Genomic DNA, 23,318 nt, shown 5'->3' with positions numbered 1-23,318 from the left:
TGTTCATGGTGTTTAATGGACTATTTATCCACCTGGGCATTAAAGGAAGTGTATCCTGCTTTTTTTTTTTTTTTTTTTCCCAGAAAGAAGATTTATTATACAAAGGTCTCTCTTTAGCCTGTTTCAAAGAAGATGCTTTTCTTTTGGTTTCCAGTAGATAGTGTCTAAGCCTCTTGGATCCTCTATAAAGCTTTAATAATGCCTTTTTTTCCCTTATAGATGTTTAATCATTCTCGCTACCCTCAGTCTCCATCCCTATCAGTTTTAGCAACAGTTTCAGCATTGTTTGCTCAGAACTCCCTGGGGCTCCGTGGTTTTTGTTCTCAGAGGATATGCAAGAACAAAAGAGGCCCTCTGGGTTGGGGTTTGGGGGCTGCCACGGCTGGGAAAAATCAACAGTTGTTTCTCTGCCATCCCCGCTTCTCTGCCGTCCCCACTTCTCTGCTTTCTGCCCTGATGCCTGGACACTGCTGCTGGCCGCGTAACTCATAACTCCTTCAGGCAGGGCTGTTCAGGGAACTTGCCGCACCTTCACCCTTCTCCTCCTCCTACAGGGAGCTCCATGGGCTGTGAGAGACAGCTTCTTTGTTTCTCTCAGTCCACCACCCAACACCCGGGGTTCTGACCTGTGGTAGCTCTTATGTGCGGATCCCACACTCAGACATGATGGTGTGCAGTTTGGGTGTTCTTTGTTGAGTTTTAGATGTTTAGTTTACTGTTGTTTCAAGGGGAGAGATCTGGGAACATCTCTTACTCTGCCATGTTTCTGCAGCTAAATTTCTAAACAATTTGTTTCCTATTCATACTTTATTAGGTAATGTTATTTCATCTATACAATAATGCAGTTGGAACCCACTCTATATAAAAATACTGAGTTAGGGAATTTATTCAAAATCACACACCTGGTAAATGATTCATAGAGGATACAAACCCAGGTCTATCTGATTCTGAAACTGAAGTTAAAAACTACTATATGGTATTTGTCTCTCCATAACACCTAGTTATCTCCTTAATACAAAAGCCTTAAGAGCTTATTCACTTATAAAATTGGTTTTCAAATAAGTTCATTTTCATGTAAATCTAGGTATGCCATAAATGTAGTTTAATTTGTAAAATATCAATCCATGGAGAAAATAAAATAAACTAAATAAAAAAAAAACCTCTGGGCAGATGAAATTTGACAGAAATTATGGCTCTTACCAAATGCCTTACTTTTTCTGTCATTCATGATAAATGACACTGAATGTGGGTAAAGGAATGGAAATTGGTGGAGGTGTGATTATTTAAGGTAACCTGTTCTCTAAATTTTATTTATGTATTATAAAAAGCATTTAGATTTATCCAAAAGGCTTCACTATTTCAGTATCATGTCTTGAGAATGAGGGGATGTTGAAAAAGTAACACAAAGAATGTTTTCAATTCTCAGGGCTTATTAGAAAAGGGACCAAGGTGAAATCAGCTACTGGAAATCAGAACATGGATCTCACTGGGACAAAAAAAAGCAAAACCCGCAGATATAGGGAAGAGTGTTTCTCCAAGTCAGTCACAGCTATGAGACAACCAAGATGTTTGCAAGGATTATTAGTAAGGATAAGGAAGGCTATCATTTCCTCTTTTATTGCATGCTGGAGTCCCCAAACCTGCTAAACACATGATTACAGGTAACAGCAAAAATTGTTAACTGAAGGTCACAGCGGTGTTCCCTGGGGGTCTCGTATGTTTTTGATGTTCTGGGGGGAATAGAAACTGACAGTACCAGAGTAGGGAACTAAGTCATCTAATGTCTTCTAGATACATAACTAGAGTTTGACTGATGTGGCTTTCTGTATTTAACGCCTAAGAGGTTCTGCCAACTTCTGGATCCTCTGAGAACATTGTGCTTTCAAAGCAGCTGGCTTGACGTTGAAGACCTCTGGATCATAGTATACAATACGTACAGGAGCCCTGAAAAAGGGAAAAAAGATTTCAAGCTGAAATAAGATGAACAGAAAATGGATAACATTTCTCAAGCATCCACTATATGTTAGGCACAATGATATTATCCTATTTTGATTTTCATAAACACCTCATGAAACAGGAATCATGACCTCCATAACACAAATAATAAAATGAAGGCTCAGGGACATTACAAAAATGATCTGTGTTCAAATCCAGATTTGTGTACTGATCAAATTCCAAAGCCTTTGCTCTTTCCACAGAAAGTAAGTTCTGGAAATTTCTCAATAATTTGGTAGTGTTCAAACAAGCCAGACAGTCTTGTGGTAGACTTAAAGAAATCAAAGTTTTGAAGTTTCCACCCTTAGTACTTTACCACCAAATAATAGAAATTTTGCCCCTAGAAGAGACTCTTAGGCACTTGATCTTACTCTTCTCTTTCCTTTGTCAATGGACAGTGCTTGCTTCGTCAGCACATATACTAAAATTATTAATGAGCAAAGAATAAGCTTTATTTCATTTGATGTTGAACTTTTTTTTTGGAAAAACACCTTATAAAAATATTTTAAATATTATATTATATAAGAACTAACATATTTCCCATTCCTTGAGCTCAAGACTTCCACAACTTTTTCAGTGTCTCCAGATTTTCTTGATGATGCTTAAAAAGGAGGATCAGGTATTACCCCTTGAAAGCAATAAAATTAATTGAGATTCCGGCAAGTTAAAAAGTCTCAAAACAAACAGGAATTAGAGGTAAATTCTTCTTCGTTAAATGTATTTTTTCATTTGTTTGGAATAGGTCATATATGTACATGATGTAAAAACACTGAAAAATTCAAAAGCCTATTTAGTGAAAGTAAGTCTTCCTCCTATCCCAGTTTCCTAGCCCCGCCCCCCCCAAAATAACCATTGCTACTAGTTTCTTGTATAGTCTTCTGAGATATTGTAAGCATATACAAGTATATACAGGACACATATGTATTTTTTTTCTTGCACTAACTGTAACATATTACATGCTCTGTTCTGTAACTTATTTCACTTAACAACTATGCTAGATAATCTCATATCCACACTTACAGAGTTATCTCCTAGATCTATGTCCACTAACCCTTTAACTGTAGCCTTATATTTATAGTAAGAAGACCATAGATTTCTCACAATAAATGTAGCAAATATGAAAGATGCTTTTGAAAATTTCTCATATTTCCACAATTCTTTTCACCAGTCTTATTAGGTCAACTTTTCTCTGTCCGTAGCAGCCCCAGCCTTTCATGTCCCATCTTAGCCTTAAATTCACATACCTTGTACTTGGATTAGCCAGTTCTTGAATTCTGGGAGATGCTTCAGAATGGATAGCAGCATAAGATACTGGCCGGTAGGAATCATAAGCAGGTAAATAATCTTGATGAAGAGGCTTGGCCTTAGCTAGAGCTACTATTCGAGGGTTAGGCTTGGCAAACAAGGCAGCTTGGGATATCTACAGTGGGAACAAAAAGACACGAAAATATATTCCAAGTTTCACTACATCTCCCTCTCTTTACTTCTAATCATTTCTTTACTGCAATAGACTCCTAACTGGTCCCCCTGCTTCCATTCTTGCTCCTGTGCGATCCAACCTTCACATAGCAACTTGCCACTACAAATATGGAGGCGTGTCAAGGAAGAAGAGCAAGGGAAGCCACTGAATGTTCCAGGCTCCGTGCTGAGCACTGTGCCTTATCTGTTATTATAGCTTAACAGTCATCCTAGCGGGAACTGTTAGCTTTACATTTCCCTTGCTCACTTTGCCCCATCCAATTTCAAGGTAATCCCAACTTTAGGACTTTGACATGTACTCTTCCCTTTACTAAATATTCTCTTCTCAGATCTTCACTTAGCTAACTTCATCTCATCATTCAGGTTTCAGGTCAAATATCCTTTCTTCAAAGAGGCTTTCCCTGCCTACCATATGCAAAGTAGCTTATTCTCATAGTCATTCATTTCCTATTTTATTTTCGTCATCACATTTATCACTGCATAACATTATTTTATCTATTTACCTATTTACTTTTTATTTCCCTCTATCTTGTTCCTTGGGCATGGTGCCTGGCCCATACTAGGCATTCAAATACTTGTTGAATGAATAAAGCTAAGGAAATTTGTCACAACACCACACAGCTAGTGTAGCAAGGCTGGGATTCAAACCCAGCTTTTACTGACTCCAAAGTTCATGCTCTTCACCTTCTACCCCCAAGTTCCTTTCCATACTTTGCAAGTAGATCTTCCTTCCTGCCAGAGACCACTCTTTCAAGATTCCCTTTTCCTATGACTTTGGCTAATGCCCTCTAAGGGCAAAATAGCACCCTAGGAAGAACCATAAAGTGAGCTGAAGGATGCCAAGGCAGTGCCAGCTTACAGGATGGATAGGTTTTTCACATGTTTCTCTTGGATAGCATAGACCCTCTATCTTGAGCCTTGGATGGGCAAGGTCTATAATTCTTGGAGCTGTGACAGCAGTCTGAGCAGAAATTGAAACCCTGTTTTCAATCTAGAGGAGAAAAATAAAATAGTATGTGTAAGTTTCAAATAATAAACATCATCTTCATCAAGGTTCCAGAGTATGGCCTGACTTCTGGACCAGACTTCTCAGCAAATCCAGCAGAAAGAATGAGAAAATCTTACAGTAACCCACAATCATAACTGAAAGGATCGATTTCCCTCTTTGTCAAACTAGGTTGTATGGATTCCAACCCAACTTTTCAGGAACTTACTGTTAAACTAAAGGTGGTGAGGAAATGGCAATGTTGCATGTTGTCTAAGAGATCAATGATAATGCCAATTTACGGAGTGACAAACTCAGCCAAGAGGGGACAGCCTAGCCCTACCACATGAGAACACTGTAAGGGGCAGCACTGTGCTTTGTTCTCAACTATTTTTGTCCTTTAGGAATTGGAATGCACATTATCACAAATCCCCATGCTTAAAGTTAATTTTAGAAGAGTGGCTCTCTTCTAAGTTTAACAGGTAAGAAAAAGAAACCAACGCCAAGAAGAAAGGCAGAACTATATCCCCATAGATAATGTCATACTGGTCCCCCATGTCACTCCTCACTATCTTAATTGTGGAGATATGTTCAAATTACATGGTCTTCCACTTAAATTACTTGTATTCAAACTAAAAATTTACCACAAGACTTTGAAGGGGAATATAAGTATTCACTGACAATAAAATACGGTTTTAATCATGGGTAGAAAAATAATATACAAGGCGTGTTTCCAGTTTTTTCTCGTGTTTTTTAAAACGATGATGATACTAACACTGAAAGTGTTTTTTACATGCATTCATTTATTCCTCACCTGGGGTATCATTTTTATTTCATTTCACTAATGGAGAAACCAAGGTATTGTGAAGTTCAGCAATTTATTTAAGTTTATGTAGTTAGTAAGTGGCAAGTGGGGATTCAAACTGAAAGCCCTATCTGTCTGTACAACAAACACTGTGAAGTACTAATTAAGCATCTTAAGTATGTCTTATGAATACAGTTTTGTCTCTTATCAGGCTCTGGGAAAATCAAAGAAATATATGATAATCACTGTCTTCGATTAAGGCATACAATTTAAAAGGAAATAAAACAATCACTCATTAATTAAATTCATTAGATAAATATTCCTTAATCATTTATATTATGTAAGACACAACAAAGAAAAACAGAACAATCCTTTTTCTTAAAGTAATTTTCAACTTAGAAGAACCATAAACCTATAGGCAAATCATTAAGATTATATGATACCCATAGAAGAGAATAAATAAAATTTTGAGAGATTTCAAAGAAAGAACCAAAAAATCCAAGAAGATTCAGGGATAAAGAGACATGAGATTTAACTTTGAAAGACAGATCAGATTGTGACAAGTAGAGGAAAAGGAAAGATAGGGAAGATGAAGAAAGGAAGATGGAAAGGAAAGTCTGAGCACAGAGGCAAGGAAGCATTGAGCAGGTTATTTCTGGCTAAGATTAAGGCTTTTAAATGCATTTGTAACTAGATTTGATGTGGGAGGCATTCTTCATAGCCATCAAAGAACCATTAAGTCTTTAAATTAGAGAGGAAGCATGATCAGAGGAGGAACTTAACCTATTAGGTATGTGTGAGAAGGACCAAAGCAGGAACGCAGAAGGCTAGAAGGACAAAAAGAAAATCATGGCCAAAAGAAAAGAAACAAGGGTATTCATACCCTACCCCATTCTAAAATATTTTTAATGTTACAATATTTTAAACAAACTGATACTTGCACAAGAATAGATCAATGTAACCAAATAGAGAATTCAGAAATATAATCTAGTATAGTAACCCAATTTTATTTATTTATTTTTTTGGTCTAGAGCTCCTTTAAAGTTTTTAAAAGTAACCGATGGTTCCCAAAGACTGAGATATTTAAGAAAATTTATCATTTAATCTTAAAAAAAAACCATTACCTGTTACTATAAATACTTTTATGACAAATAACTGTATTTCCCAAAACAAATAAAGTGAGAAAATTAGTATGTTTTATGTTTTTGCAAATCTTTGTAATATCTGGCTTAACAGAGCACAGTTGTTTTGGTTGAAGTATATGAAGAAAATCCAGTATCACACAATAGTTGGAAAGACATGCATATTTAATACCCTTTCAGATAATTGTGGATATTCTTCTTTGATATTGCAAACAAAACTTGACATATAGTAGTTTCTTAAGTATCAGTTGTAATGTATAATCTGAAACTAGGTCAAGGGACTTTTCGTACTCTATTACTTTGAAATCCATTGGTCTATCTTGCACATTCAAAGAAACTTTTATGCATGCATGATTTTGAACTTGCAGATCATACTGAAAAGGCTCTGAGGAATCTTATCCATATCTAGGCTACAATTTTGAAAACCATCGCCCTAGTATAAATGACATTATAGTATATAATAATTCTGGCAATGAATAATTAGAGTCTTGGGCAATAGTGGGGGGGATTCTTACCCTTATTTTATATAAAAATATACTTCAAAAAGATTAAGGAATTAACTCTTTTAAAATAAAAATAAATCATTAAAATATTAATGAGATATTTTTATTATACAATTAATATTATGTAAAGTAAATAATACCTAATGTTGTCAAGGGTACAGTGAAAAAGGAGGCCCAAATAATATAAGTAAATATGTAAATCAAAACCATTTTTGTTGGAACACATTTTGGGATTTTATATGAATCGCCTCAAAATGTTTGTGTACTTCATCCAGTAATTTTACTTCTAAAATTTTCATTCTCAGAAAATTGTCAAGATTGAGAATATGGGGAGGAACATGTTGATAGAATGACCTCATAAATTCATACAGTAAATCAGACAAATCCTGTGAGACATCCAAAGTACATGTGAATAATACCAAAGGTATCTGCTAGATATAAAATAAGAGTCTTAAAATTTAAAATCTATTGAGTCAAAGATTTTAAATATTCAAACAGGTTGATAGCCTGAGTAGGAGTTTCTGACATCTGAAGAGATTAAGTGAGCTATGAAAGCAACCCCCTTTCTAAGTTTTATAAACCTGACAAAGTTAACTATAGAAAGAGACTGTTTATGACATTCATGGAGGTAAAAGGACTTCCCACAGTTCATCTAAAGTCTCTAGTGGCAAGTAACCTCAGGTACCTGTAATAGTAACTTGACTTCCTTTGTGGGCATGTGCTATTTTTAAATTCCGAGAAGATTCAGAATTAACTGTAAAAAAATAAGCTAAGATAATCAAATCATAGAATTAATAATTGTGTTAAGAAGAAGTATGTGCGCAATCTTGAGGAAAAAAAACAAAGTTGGAGGTATCACACGACCTGATATCAAACTATAGTACAAGTTTACAGTAATCAAAACAGTATGATACTGGCATAAAAACAGATACATTGATCAGTGGAACAGAACAGAAAGTCCAGAAATAAATCCATACCTATACACTCATTTAATATATGATAAAGGAGGAAAGACTATAGAATGGGGTAAAGACAGTTTCTTCAATAAATGGTGCTGGGAAAATTGGACAGATACATGCAAAAAAAAAAAAAAAGAAAAGAAAAGAAAAGAAACTAGACTCTTTCTTACACTATATACAAGAATAGACTCAAAATGGATTGAAGACTTAAATGTAAGAACCGAAACCATAAAACTTCTAGAAGAAAACATAGGCGGCAAACTCTCTGATATTGCTAACAGTAATTTCTTTTTGGATATATCTCCTCAAAGAAGGGAAACAAAAGAAAAAAATAAACAAATTGGACTACATCAAACTAAAAAGGTTTTGCACAGCAAAGGAAACCATCAACAAAATGAAAAAACAACTGACTGAATGGGAGAAGATATTCACTTATGATACAACTGATAAGAGGTTAATATTCAAAAAATATAAAGAACTAATACAACTCAACAACAACAAGAACAACAAAATCCAATTAAAAAATAGGTAGAGACCTGAACAGATATTTCTCCAAAGAGGAAATACAGATGGCCAATAGACATGTGAAAAGATGCTCAAGGTCATTAATCATCAGAGAAATACAAATTAAAACCACAATGAGATATCACCTGACACCTATCAGAATGGCTATCATCAACAAATCAAAGAATTACAAGTATTGGCGAGGACGTGGAGAAAAGGGAACTCCCATACACTGTTGATGGGACTGCAAATTGGTACAGCCACTTTGGAAAATAGTCTAGGGGTTTCTCAAAAAATTAAAAATGAATATGCTTTTTGACCCAGCAGTTGCACTTCTGGGTATTTACCCAAATAAAGCCAAAACAATAATCCATAAAGATCTGTGCACCCCTATGTTCACAGCAGCATAATTTACAATAGCCAAGATATGGAAGCAACCTAAATGCCCATCAGGAGACAATTGGATAAAGAAATTATGGTTCATATATACAATGGAATATCACTCAGCCATTAAAAAAATGAAATCCTACCATTTGCAATGACATGAATGGACCTAGAGGTTATTATGTTGCATGAAAGAAGTCAGTCAGAGAAAGATAAATACCACATAATTTCACTTGTATGTGGAATCTAAGGAACAAAATGAAGAAACTAACCCAAAACAGACTCACAAATATAGAAGACAATCTGGTAACGGACAGCGGGGAAAGGGGTTAGGGGACTGGGAGGAAGGGGTGAAGGGTTAAAGAAGTACAGATTAGTAGTTGATAGATGGTCACAGGGATGAGGAGTACAGCATAGGGAATGCAGTTAACATTAATGTAATAGCTAGGTGGAGAGCCAGAGGAGAGAAAGAGCAATTAGGGGGATAATTTTATAAACTCCGTAAATTTCTAACCAATATACTGTATACTTAAAACTAATAAAATAAAATTTAAAAAATATATATGTGCAAGAATTGATGAAATTTGAACATGGACCATGAGAAAGATATATGAATGTTAAATTTCCTGATTTTGATAACAGTATTGTAGTTATATAAGACAATGTCTTCATTTTTAGGAAATACATACTGAAGGATTTAGAGAAAGGGGTATATGATGTCTGTAACTTACTCTCAAAAATAATAAATGATTCAGAAAGAAATTAAACACAAATAAACAAGCACCATAGAGAAGAGAGAATGATAAAGCCAATGTAAAAAATGTTAATTTTTACAACTTTTCAGTAAATTTTAAATTATTATTAAAACAAAAAGCATATATACTATTAAAATCAAAGGTATGTACATGTTTAAGAGAATTGGGCCTATTAGAATGGTAAACTTACAACTGCAATTTGAAATGTATAAATGAGTGATCAATTTAGAATTATGACATTAAGTTAAAATCTTAAGCCCATGTCATTCTCACATTTAAAAACTTCAGGTTCACCATATTTATAAGTTTAATGTATTTGATTTTTAAATAACTAATATTTGAAAAGGTTTTGCTTGTTAATGTAGATGGTTGAAGAAAATACTTTAAAAAATCAAATTTATATATTTATAAATATAGTTTAAAGTATTTCAAGGTATTTAAGTTTAAAAAATCAAACCAAACATTATTCAAGACTCTTAAAAATCATTGTTAAAAACTGTTAGGATCATAAATAGAATAATAACTTTCAAGCTGAACTTAAATTTGAAGCCTAAAATAAAAAATAGATTATTTTTAATTCTAAATTTTTAAATAGACTATTAATTATTTAAAGCAAGCATATACCTCTGAACAGTCTTTTCTGCAAACAGAAACTATGCTCAAGGGTACCAAAAGACTCACATCATTGGGTGTAGCAGTTTTCTTAAGTGACTATAAATTCCTTGCCACTTCTCGCTTTGAAAGGTGGATTTTTGTATCCCTGCCCCCTTGAATCTGGCCAGACTTGTAACTACATCAATCAGCAGATTATGACTGCAGTGATATGTGACTTGCAAGGCCAAATCATAAAAATATAAAACATGTAGTTGCCACCTTGTCTTTTGGAATGCTCACCCTTGGGTACTCCATTTTAGGATATTCCTTCTCAGAATGCAGTTGCCATGCTGAGAGAGGTCTAAGACACATGGAGCGGGCATATGAAGGTGATCCCGTAGGTAGTCCCAAATGAGTCTAGCCTTCAAGTCATCCCAGCCTAGACACCACAAATAAGTATTGTCATGAACTGAATGTTTATGTCCTCCACTCACACAAAATTCATATGTTGAAGCCCTAATCCCTAATGTGATGGTATTAACAGGTAAAGTCTTTGGGAGGTGATTAGGTTTAGATAAGGCTATCAAGTTAGAGCCCTCATGATGGGATTAGTGTCTGTATAAGAAGAGGAAAAGGCATCAGAACTCTCCCTCTGCATACACACATGCAGAGATCATGTGAGCACCCAGCAAGATGGTCACTGGCTACAACTGGGAATAGAGCCCTCATCAAGAAGAGAATATGCTGGCACCTTGATCTTGGATTTCACAGCCTCTAGAACTGTCTATGGTATTTTGTTATGGCAGCCTGAGGTGACTAAGACAGGTGTGAAGGAAGCTTCAGATGATTCCAGCCCGCGACCATTTCAGACATGTGAGCCATTTGAAATACCCCAGCTGAGACCCCAGATAGCATGAAGCAGAGACAACCCTGCTTACTCTGCCCAGATTTCTGACTCATAAAATCCTTGAGCATAATAAAATGGTGGTTATTTAATGTCTTAAGTCTGGAGGTGGTTTTGTATGAAGCAACAGATAACTGGATCAGAACTATATTGGTTTTACATTATCTGGAGTTTGTTTTCTGAGCTGATTAGATTTAAAGGTATTAATGATCCTATTGCCAGTGGTTAAAAAAATTTTTTAAAGGACACTGGTAGTCCATGGCATACAAAACAGAAAGCAAGACTTTGGGTGACAAGCAACAGAGAACATTTTAGTAAAATAAGGAAGTATAGCGGAGTTGGTTTGTTGTTTCAAAGTACACTGGAGAAGCTGAAGAAAGAAATGATTAGCTCGAGCCTTTAAATTCCCACCTTAAGGTGTGAGTAAAGGACCAAAAAGTTTTATAACTTACCCCCTCAAAAACCTTATTTTCTATGGTCACAAGCCTGAAAATTCTTAAAAACAAACCTAAAATCTAATTCCGCAAGTGGGTAAATTACAATGCAAATTTAATTCTCAAACTTATATGATCTCCTATACTAAAATTAGGGCAATGATCAGGAAGAAATGGGTCCTTGAAAATAAGAATGGGGGAAGATGTGCAGATTCCAATGAAGCTGTGTACTTTAAACCACTGAGTACTGCTGAGCCTTCCTTACCAATAGAATCAGCACTTCCTTCCCTGCCTGAGAGGGTTAGACTCCCCTTGCCTGAAGAAACTGTAATGGCTTCCCCTGAAGTAAATACCCTCCGGGGAAGCTGCTGACCTACCCCTACTATCTTCCATTGCTTCTAGATCTATAACCAGACCCAAGTTCTAGGTGCCATAACAGCCTTCCATAGCTGTTCCAGCTCCCACAGTAGCTTAAGCACTAATTTTGTGTTACTCATAGTGGTTCTGTTTCTCTGATCAAATCCTGACTGATACATGAGGCACAGATGAGGTAGTCAGAAAAGTTTATGTGATGAGAGGAGAAAATAAAGAGAAAGAAAAGGAAAGTACACACCTAGAAATAAAGGTGTTATAAAAGCATGATATATTTACAAACATATACATGTTACAAAGTCAGTTAGGAACTGTTCCTTTCACATAGACTCACGTTTTTTGGAGGAAGGTAGTTTGGATCTGTGCCTTTGGCTATTGAGAGTCGTAGTATCCGAGGAGAAGGATCAGAGATTTTAAGAGAATCTTTTTTTAAGTAATCACTGAATGACCTATATGCAAATTGAACATAAAATATTATCATCATTGGAGGAACAATAACTGCATTTTCATTGCTATAATTAACATCCAAACAATTATATATATTATTTCTATCTCAGGAACATCTTTTCCCATAATCACCAGACTGGTTTTCCTCAAAAATTTTTTTACTGTGATCCACAGTAAGAAGTACATTTTATATTGTGATACAGCATATGTAAATCCATGTATGTATCTGAAATAAACTTATCATGAAATAATGCTTGCCCTAGGCAATATATTCTAATTTTTTAAATTTAATGTGATTTGATTAAAATAAAAGCTAAAATTGATTTCATGATCAACTGATAGGTTGAGACTTGCAGTTTAAAAAACATTATTATTAGCTGTAATAGTTTTTATGTGGATTCCTTAAGATGGTCTACATAAAAAATCATGTCATCTATGGTAGAGATAGTTTTACTTTTTCCTTTCCAACCTGAATGGCTTTTCTTTCCTTTTCTTGCCTAATTTCCCTGACTTGAATCTCCAATATGTTGAATAGAAGTGGTGAGAGCTGACATCCTTGTCTTATCCCTGATCTTAGGGAGAAGGCATTTCATCTTTTATCGTTAATTATATTAGCTGTAGAGGTTTTGTAGATTCTCTTTATCAAGTTGAGCAAGTTCCTTTTTATACCTAGTTTATTAAGCATTTTTATCATGAAAGTATGTTGAATTTTGTCAAATGTTTTTTCCTGAGTCTATTGAGATGAGCATGTGGTTTTGTTTTTTTAATTCTATTATTTTAGTATATTACATTGATTTTAGTATATTGAACTGAATATATTCTTGTATTCCTGGGATAAATCCAACTTGTTTATGGTGTATAATTATTTTTATATGTTGTTGGATTTGGTTTGCTAGTATTTTGGTGTCGATTGTTGCCTGTATATTTAGATTTGGTTTGGTAGTCTTTTGGTATGGATTGTTACATGTATATTCTTAAGAGGTATTGTCATTCTCTTGTCTTGTAACAGCCTTTTCTGATTTTGGTATCACGGTAATATAGACCTCATAGAATGAGTTTGAAAAGTGTCTTATTTTTGGAAGAGTCTAGAGGATTGGTGTTAATTCTTCTCTAAATATACCATAAAATTCATCAATAAAGACATCTGTTCCTGAGCTGTTCATGGGAACTTTTTTAAAGTTATTAATTCAGTTACTTTACTTGTTATAGACCTGTTAAGATTTTATTATTGAATCAAATTCAGTAGTTTGTCTTTCTAGGAATTTGCCCATTTCATTTACATTACCTAATTCATTGGCCATACCATTGCTCATAGTAACCCTAATAATCCTTTTTTAAATCTCTCTAAGGTCAGTTGCAATGACCCTTTTTGTTGTAAATGATTCTTAAAAAGGTCCCCTCTTTTTTTCCTGAATTTAGTAATTTGAATCTTCTTTTTGTCTTGGTCAGTCTAGCTAAAAGTTTGTTTTATTGATCTTTTCGAAAAACCAATTTTTGGTTTTGTTGATTTTCTATTTTTCTAATTTCTATTTCGTTTCTTTCTACTCTAATCTTTATTATTTCCTTCTTTTTGCTTGTTTTAAATTAATTTGATTTTCTATTTACAATATCTTAAGATGGAATATTAGGTTACAATTTAAGATCTTTCTTTTCTGTGTAGTCTTTTACAGCTAAAACTTCTCACTAAGCACTATTTTAGCTGCATATCATAAGTTATTGTATGTTGTGTTTTTATTTTTATTAATATCAAAGTGATTTCTTCTTTGACCATTGTTTAGGAATGTTTCACATTAAATATTTCACATATTTTTTAAGTTTCCAAATTTCCTCCTGCTATTGGTTTCTAATTTTATTCTATTGTGGTCAGAGAACTAATTTTGTATGAATTCAGTTTTTTTAAAATTTATTGAGACTTATTTTATGACTTAATATATGATCTATCATAGAGAATGTTCCAATTGATAAGGATGTATATTCTGCTATTTTTGGATGGCATGTTCTATAAATATCTTTTAGGTATAGTTGGTTTATAGTGTTGTTCATGCCTTCTGTTTCTCTGTTAATCTTCTGCTTGTTATTCCTCCCGTTATTGAAAGTGGGGTATTGAAGAGTACAGCTATTATTGTTTACTTGTCTATTTCTTCAGTTCTATCGGGTTTTGCTTCTTCTATTTCAGGACTCTGTTGTTAGGTGCATATATGTTTATAATTGTTATATTTCCCCTAATTGATTGACCATTTTATAATTATAAAATCTCCTTTGTTTCTAGTATCAATGTTTGTCTTAAAGTCTATGCTGTTTGATATGAATATAGCCACTCTAGCTCTTTTTTGGTTGGTTCACATAGTATACACTTTTTTCATCATTTTACTTTTAGCCTGTTTCTTTGAATGTAAAGTATGTGTCTTGTTGATAGCATACTGCTGAGTATTTGTTTTTTCACCCATTCTGTCAATCCCTGTCTTTTGATTGGCACATTCAATTCATTTATCATTTAATGTATTTAGTGATAACATAAAACTTATACCTATATACTGCCATTTTGCTATTTGTTTTTACATGTTATATCTTTTTGTTCCTTTTTTGTTCCTCCAAAATATTAAATATTTTTAGTGTGCCATTTTGTATATCATTTTAATTCCCTTATTTCTTTTCCTGTATTTAAAAAATTATTTTCTTAGTTGTTGCCCTGTACATCTTATAACAATCTAGTTCAAATTAATACCACTCCATCTCCTCCTCCTCCTTTTTGCTGTTTTTAAAAAATACATTGTATGCCCATCAACACAGATTTATACTTGTTGCTTTATGCAATTGTCTTTTAAATCAGATAGGAGAATAAAAGAGTTACAAACAGAAAAATACATTTATGCTGTCTTTTATATTTACCTATGTAGTTAATTCTATTGATGCCCTTTATTTATTCATGTAGGTTTGAGTTACTGTCTAGTGTCCTTTTATTTTAGCCTGAAGGACTCCCTTTAGTATTTACTGTAAACAAGTCTGCTGGCAATAAATTTTCTATTTTTATTTATCTGGGAATGTCTTAATTTTTCCTTCATTTTTGAAGGATAGTTTTATTAGATAGAAAATTCTTGGCTAACAGTTTTTTTTTCTCTTTCAGAGCTTTAAATATATCATCCTTCTGGCATTCATGGCTTCTGATTAGAAATCACCTGTTAATCTTATTGCAGTTCATTTGTATGTGATGGGTCATTTCTTTCTTGTTGCTTTCAAGATTCTCTTTTTGGCTATGGACAGTTTATGATGTGTCAAGTTATGGATCTATTTGATTTTAACACACTTGGAGTTTATTGAGTTTCTTAGGTGTGTGGATTAATGTTTTTCGTCTGATTTGGGAAGCTTTGAGCCATTATTTCTTTAAATATTCCTTCTGCCCCTTTATCTTTCTCTTCTTATTAGATTCCCATTATGGATATATTGATACTCCTAATGGTGTCCCATAGGTCTATGAGGCTTTGTTCATTTTATTTAATTTTTTCTGTTCTTTAGACTTGACTACCTCAATTAACCTATTTTTAAGTTGGTTGATTCTTCTAACTGTTCAAATCTACACTTGAGACCTTATAGTGAATCAGCTAAAATATATAACACAAGATTCAAACTCATGTAGTAGTTTATTGGCGATCCCTGTGTGTCTTCACTAAGCACTTGCTTCTCCCCACACACACATTCAATTCTAACAAGCTAGGTTATCTGTTTCCAGTGTACAGAGAGTCAGAAAAGAGGCTGGTTTGAGACTATTCCCCCAATAAAAGTAGAAATAACAGAAAAACTATGAGAAGCAAATATCTTATAATCCAAAAGCACAGAGGTAAGGTCATTTTGCCTCAGGAAAAACTGCTTCATAATCAAACAGCTCCTGAGAGGTTTTTTGTATTAAAGGTTTATGTAGTAGTTAATGTTCATAATAACTATTCAATCCAGTGAACAAAGGTTACATATTTGTTCAGTAGCAGAAGAATCAGCTTAGGAAAGCAGAGGAAACATAAACTTTTAAAAATACAGAAAGTTTTAATACTCAAAGGGGTTTTACTTATATGAAACATCAAACTCAGGTGTCTCAAAAAGTGGTGACAGACAAAGTATTCCTCTGGTCAATAAACAAACAAACAAACAAATAAATAAATATGCATACGTGTGTGTATGTGTATATATATATATCAATTTATATGTATATTTTAACTAAATTAGCAGATTTTTAAAAAATGAAATGATAAATAAGCAAATGGAGAAATTTTATTGGAGGAATTGGGCCTCTTTTTCTGGATTCTATGATGGAAAAAGACTTAAGTTATCCAGTTAAACCTCTCTCTGAATGCAGCAATCTTTACTAAAATCCATGTAAAGTCATCATTCCAGCCTGTGCTTGCACACTTTTAGGAATTAGGGAGGAGATGGCAGTTGATTTCTACAGATAAACATTTCCATTACTGAATAAATAGCCAATCAGAAAGATTTTCTTACATTTAGCTGACACAACTACTGCTCTGTAAATTCCTAGTTTTACTTCTAATTCTAGAATAGACATAAGGTAATTATACTTTACATACTCTTCCTCTTTCAGATGTTGACCCTTTAAACAGCTATCACTGAGCTTCTTTGGTCTCTTCTCTAAGCTACATATGTCCTTTCTACTGACTACTTTACATACAATATAGTTTCCAGAAACCTCAACATCTCATTCATTTTCTTCTGAATAGTCTCAAACTTATGATCAGTTTCTTGAGCTATAACATCCATAAGTGGACACATACACTTAATGTGTTCTGACTGAAGCAGTGTATAGTAATACTATCCACCTTCCTGTAATTGTACACTATACATATTCCACTAATTCATTCTTTTTTTCAACATCATAATCTTGGCTCCTATGTGAAGATATTATCTTAGCTGTCTTTTAAAGACAAGGAGAAATTCAGCATTCAAAGCAAAAGGATGATAATGAGCAAAGTCACAGTGACATAAAAGAACATCAAGTTCTATAAATTGCAAAAACCTGTCATATTTTATTTACATATTTTCTTTTAATTGGCCAACAACGATAAGTTTAGTGTGACTTTTAGCTTCACCATAATTTGAGTCAAATGTTATTATTAACGATATCTTCTAATTACCTATAATTGATGAAAATGTGATTTTTTTAGACAGATTTGTTGAAACGCAAGTGGACTTTTAGTTTATGGAGCTGCATGCACTAAAATAAGAGCAACAATATTGTGACACTTTACCAAATTAGATTGGAATCTGTGGAGCATCTCAAGGTACTCTACCTATTTATTATATGCTCTTTCTTGACTCTGTTGGGCTGTGCCAGCTTCTGGATCCTTTTGGAAATTTTTCTAAACAGTGCAGAAGAAGGGATCTCCCAGATTACAGAACCTCTGCCACAGCTGTAGTAATATTGAGCCCTGCAAGTTGTAGAAGAAGAAAAAAGTGAGTAAAACAGTCAGAAATTCAAATTATCATAGTAATTTCTAACACTGACCCCCAGATCTAGGGGAGCCAGCATGACAGTTTACCCCTTTACTGCCGAGCTATGTTCTACATGGGAAGAAGTTAGAAATGGTTACAGTCATCAAGTTTTCAGATAGTTTCTAATATTTTATTCCAAAATGAACAGTTTTCTATAAAAAATAAGCTGCATTTTCTAAAGAGACCAAAAAATACACTGATGTAAAGAAAAAATTTGCTGCTTTAAAACCAAATAATTTCTTTAACCTCTATATAGATGAATTAAATATTTTTACTATATTTTTAGTTAATAGAATGTATTACATTGGCATTTTTCTTTGTAAAAAGAACTCTGAGTTTAAGAATGAAGTCTACTTAACCATGGTATATAGATTATTTAATAATTGTTGGGTTTTGTTAACGAAGATTTTATTTAGGATAAATAATAATATTGTTCTTCTTATCACTCCTGCCCTTCAATCTTTCCCTAATCAAAATATATCATCAGTGGAAAAAGAAGTGATACTGTTTTAGATCTGCTGTTAACTCAGATTGCAGTCCCACTTCCACTTCTATTGTTTTCCAAAGGACCTTTGCTCCTTTAGAATGTTCATGGATGTGAATCTGCATCCATCTGCCCAGGCCTCTGTGTGCTGGCTGCTAATATAAGCCTGGGTCTGTGTTTAAGCCTGTATCTCCCTTGCTTGTGAATACTCAGCCTTAAAGCCTGTCAATACACCACACATCTGCTTTCAAGGGGTTTGAGACTGCCCAGCCCAGGCTCCACTGCTTGACTGAACTGACTCAGCCATCTTCACCCACTTACACTGACAACCTCAAACAGACAGGGAACTTCTTGCACTTACCTGAGATTCGCCTCTTTCAAAAAATGACAGTTCAGTTTAGGAACTTGAGGTAGAGAAGGAAGAGGTGATTTTGGACAATGGGGCACTTTGAAGTGATCAGACCCACATAAAGAGGGTGGGTGTGAGTGGGAGGAAGGGGTGCTTAGGCAGCTAATGAGCAGTACAAAGGCAAGGTGTATTGTAGAGTAGGGCAAAGGGTAGAGGCCCAGGCAGTGGGTGAGAGATACAAAAAAGAAAGATGGGAGGACACTAGAGACATAACGCAGCTACTCAGCATTCTTTCGGGTGGGAATGGCAAGCATCAAATGCCATGAATATATGTACTGACCATAATACTTATGCCTTATGCCGCCAACACCTAGAAGTACATGAGTGAGATGGAGAAAATAATACATTTTGTGGTTGTTATGAAGATTAGATAAGAGACATATAAGTCATTTTATTAATTAAAAAGTATTATTCAAATAAGATTTTATTATTAACCAACTTGTATATTAATTTTAAATTTCACATGTGCATATCTTTCTTGTTCATAGAAATTGCATATTAAAAGAATGCATGGCTGCTGCCTTTATATGATTCTACTCCCCTTCCACAGTCATCCACATACCCAAGTCTCACAATTCCGTCAAAGTAGCAGTTACTCTCAGTTTCCACCTTAAAAAGTTATAAAAAGAGCAAATAAACCCAAAGTAATCAGAAGAAAGGAAATAATAAAGATCAGAGCAGAAACCAAAGAAATAGTAAATGGCAAAATCATAGAGAAAAAATCAATGAAACCAAAAATTGATAAACCTCTAGCCAGAATGATTAGTAAAAAAGAGAGAAGGCATGACTTACCAATAACATGAATGAAAGAGGGAATCATCACTAGAGATTGGACAGATATTAAAAGGAAAATAAGAGACTATATGAACAATTTTATGCCAACAAATTTTTTAAATTAGATTAAATGGATAAATTTTTTGAAAGAAACACACTACCAATGCCCATCCAGAAAGAAATAATCTGAATAGCCCTTGTCGACAGTTTAGCTAAGCTACTCCATGGTATTGCTGCTTTGGCAACCATTTTGTTTGGCTAAGCAGCCTGCAGTGACAAACTGACACTAGTCCCTCATGCAAGCACATGCCCTAGATACCATCTCACCAAATCACAAGTAAATGTAAGTCCCTGATATGACTTCACTAAATAGCCCTTGGACTAACAGTCTCCCCCGATTCTCAATGCCTTTCCCTATGCGCCCCTTAAATAAGACCCCTGAGGAGCTTACCAAAATCTCATTCTTTTGGTTTGAATTGACTAATCTCGACTTAGCCTGGAAATCCCAAAGCATTCTACCTATGGATCCTAATAAAACCCCGGTTCTTCCTCTCTCTGTCAGAACTCTGCCGTGACTTCCCCTTGAGGCATGCCAGGTACTTCCTCTAGGACCTGTGAGTAATAAACTTCTCTATTTTATTTTCTTTTGTGAGTCTGTTATTGAACTGCAGGCACCCTGTGTTCCACTTAACAGGTGGTAATTGACAAATTTACAGCAGCCTTATGTCTATTAAATAAATTAAATTTATAGTTAAAAGCTCTCCCACCAACAAACTTCAGTCCTAGATGATTTCATTTGATGATGGATTCCACCAAATATTTAAAGGAGAAATAAATACCAATTCTATACATTTTCCAATTGATTGTATGAACAACTAATCAATTACCATAAACAAAGACATTATATGAAACAAAGACATTACCACAAGCAAAGACATTACAAAAAAACTATAGACTAATATCCCTCATGAACATAAACACAAAATTCTAAAGTTTTATTGGAACACAGACATGCTCTGTTTACATATGTCTATGGCAGCTTTCCCTCTATAATGGTAGAGCTGGGTAGTTGCAACAGACATTTTGTGGCCAACTATACATCTGGTCCCTTCCAGAAAAAGTGTTGACTTTTGACTAAAGTTGTATATTGAGATAGAGAAATGGCCACCTCAATTATCCTAAAAACCAAACTTCAGATAAATAATAGTAGTTTTACCTTTTTCTTTACTTTAACCTCCCTTACTGCCTGCACCTGTCCCTCACACCGCCCCCCCACCCACTACAGTCTTTTCTCCAAAGCCAACTAGCAGAAAGCTAAGTCATTTAACAAATGTGCTAAAAGCAAATTGGCAATGGGCATCAAATGCCTTAAAACTATCCTTACCTTTAAATGCCCTAATTAACTTATGGTAATCAAGCCCATGGGTGGTATACAAAATTCATAGTTTCATGAACAAATAAGTTCATCTGCAACGTGTTATATATGGTACATATCCTTGCATAATACCCTTGCTTTATTAAAAAACAGAAATCCTGATGAGTCAAACATTTATAAGATATAAAGCAAGTCTGCAATAGCTAAATATTAGATCTTGCTCTGAAAGAGTTGTACTGTAATATCAGATTGGAAACAGATATAGAATCCCTAATCCTCAATAAATTTTGACTATATGACTATTTATGGCTTTGAGATAAAAGGGCTGGGTTCTGTGTTCATTTTCCCTAGATTCTCCTGATAAAGTAACCTAGTAACACACAACACCAACCTGTTAGGTACGTATCGGTGGGAGACTTCTTTGGGCTGGGCAAGGTCCTCAAGTCTTTTAGTCAGCTGAGCATTCAAAGCACTCCTGGAAATAGGGCAAATAGGATCTTGATTCCCCCAAAACAGTTTTCTGTAACAAACCAGAAAAAATCAAATGGTGAAAAATTCACTGTTAATGGACATCTTAGAAATGGCTCTTGATGGCTTCTCTAATGATTTTACTTTAGTTTAAGAATTATCTCCATTACAGAATTTTACAATTTCCAGGCATCAGAAGCAGATAAATTACTTATTCAAGTTAACTGTCTTAAAATGTAGTGACCAAAAATGAACCCATTAGAGATAGTTCTGTTTCTGCCATCATGTAATTAACACTATAATTTATAGTCAGGTCAGCATAAAATTGGCATGTCACCTCTCCACACTGTGCTCTCACTTTGGATGATGCACTGTACCAGGTGGTCAGAAAATAGAATAGTAACAGAGTAAAATTAATAGCTATCATTTGTGGAATACTTACTGAGAGTAGGCACTGGGCTAAGTGCTTTACGGACATTTAGTCTCAGCAGCCCTGTGAAATAGGTATGATTATTGTGCAGAGGGTGAAGAGAAAAAGAGAAATCAGTCCAGGATTATCCTGAAAAAGCTTCATGGAAGAAAGTAGAAGGCACAGACTGCCATGAGCAATGGGAAAACCAACTATTGTGCAAGGCATGTTTGGGCAGAAGTGGAAAGTCATGTTGAGAGTAATTAAGTAACATTGCTGGAATGGGTGGAGAAGGCAGAAGAAGGTCTTGAAGGCCTGGCCAAGGAGTCAGAGAAAAGTACCTCAGTAACCCTACTTTGCATGTAACAAAATATGCCAACTAACTGAGCTTATGTCTTTAAGAGGCCCCAGCTGTTCTTTTTTTTCTAATTTTATTTACATTTTTGTATATAATCTTTCTGTTTCTACTTTGTAAACATCAGCTAGAGTCACTATTAGAAATGTTTATCAATCAGTCAGTTAATATCCCCACCCTCTACATTCTTCTGATTCCTTTTCCTAAATATGACTCTAATCTGTCAATTTCTCATCACCCTTGTTCCTATCTCCCTTGTCCAGATCCCATCATCCACACTCTTTTCTCCACATCGCTGCCAGAGTGATCTTTCTAAACTCCAATCTGATCAAGGTTATCCCCTTGTTTAAGACACTTTAAAGGTTTCTATTTACTTTAGAATAAAATCCCAACTCTTCACTGTGGCTTACAAGACCCTCTACAGTTTTGACAAGCACCTGCCTCTTTAGCCTGTATATTCTTCCAGGAGAGAGATCAGGTCTTAATCTTTTGGAGATTTCTCCTTGCATAGTTTAGTGCTATACACAGCAGGTACTCCATCATGGTTTGATGAGTGAACAAATGGTGAAAACAGGGACTCACCTGATGGTGATGTGAAGTAGAGATTAGAGAGGAGAGAATGACTTTGAGGAGAATAAGAGGCTAAAGCAGAAGTTTGTGTCCTCACAGGGTAGAAGTGGTCAGGGAGCTCTCTGGGGTCTCTAAATGACTAAATTACTCCCAATGTGACTTTCTGCTTCTGCCCAAACATGCCTTGCACAATACTTGGTTATTTCTATTGCTCATGGTTACCCCAACACATTTTATAAGGGCATTAATCTCATTGATGTGGGCTCTACTCTCATGATCTAATCACTTGCCAAAGGCCCCACCTCCAAATGCCATCACATTGGGTACAAGATTTTAAAATATGAATTTTGAAGGGACATAAAAATTCAATCAATAGCATCTGGTAAAGAGCTGGTATACAAAATATACAAAGAACTCTTAAAATTCAACAATAAAAAATCAAAAAGTGGACAAAGGATCTGAACAGATATTTTGCCAAAGAAGATATAAAGATGGCAAATAAACATATGAAATATGCTAGCATCATGCCACTAGGGAATTGCAAATTAAAACAACGATACCATTATATGCCTATTAGAATAGCTAAAATCAAAAAGCTGACAATACCAAATGCTGGTGAAGATATGGAGCAATAGGAATTCTCATTAATTACTGGTAGAAATGGTACAGACACATTGGAAGACAGTTTAACAGTTTGCTACAAAGTGAATATATTC

General features: G+C 34.6%; 1 protein-coding gene across 1 annotated transcript in view; it reads right to left on the bottom strand.

Moving 5' to 3' along the window:
- Positions 1 to 1,829: 1,829 nt before the first annotated feature.
- The window catches only part of SPMAP2L (sperm microtubule associated protein 2 like), a 47,066-nt gene continuing 25,577 nt past the window's right edge, over positions 1,830 to 23,318 (bottom strand). The window contains exons 4-9 of the mRNA XM_039845317.1: positions 21,192 to 21,320; positions 17,557 to 17,694; positions 12,150 to 12,264; positions 4,334 to 4,465; positions 3,240 to 3,415; positions 1,830 to 1,944 (exon numbers count right to left, since the gene is read on the bottom strand). Coding sequence (XP_039701251.1) covers positions 1,830 to 1,944; positions 3,240 to 3,415; positions 4,334 to 4,465; positions 12,150 to 12,264; positions 17,557 to 17,694; positions 21,192 to 21,320 — 805 coding nt within the window. The remainder of the gene's footprint in view (positions 1,945 to 3,239; positions 3,416 to 4,333; positions 4,466 to 12,149; positions 12,265 to 17,556; positions 17,695 to 21,191; positions 21,321 to 23,318) is intronic.

The sequence above is a fragment of the Pteropus medius genome, unplaced genomic scaffold (assembly GCF_902729225.1).
Source record: "Pteropus medius unplaced genomic scaffold, Ma_sr-lr_union100, whole genome shotgun sequence".
NCBI lineage: Eukaryota > Metazoa > Chordata > Mammalia > Chiroptera > Pteropodidae > Pteropus > Pteropus medius.
The sequence above is the reverse complement of the archived record's forward strand: the minus strand, read 5'-3'. Positions and strand labels throughout refer to the sequence as shown.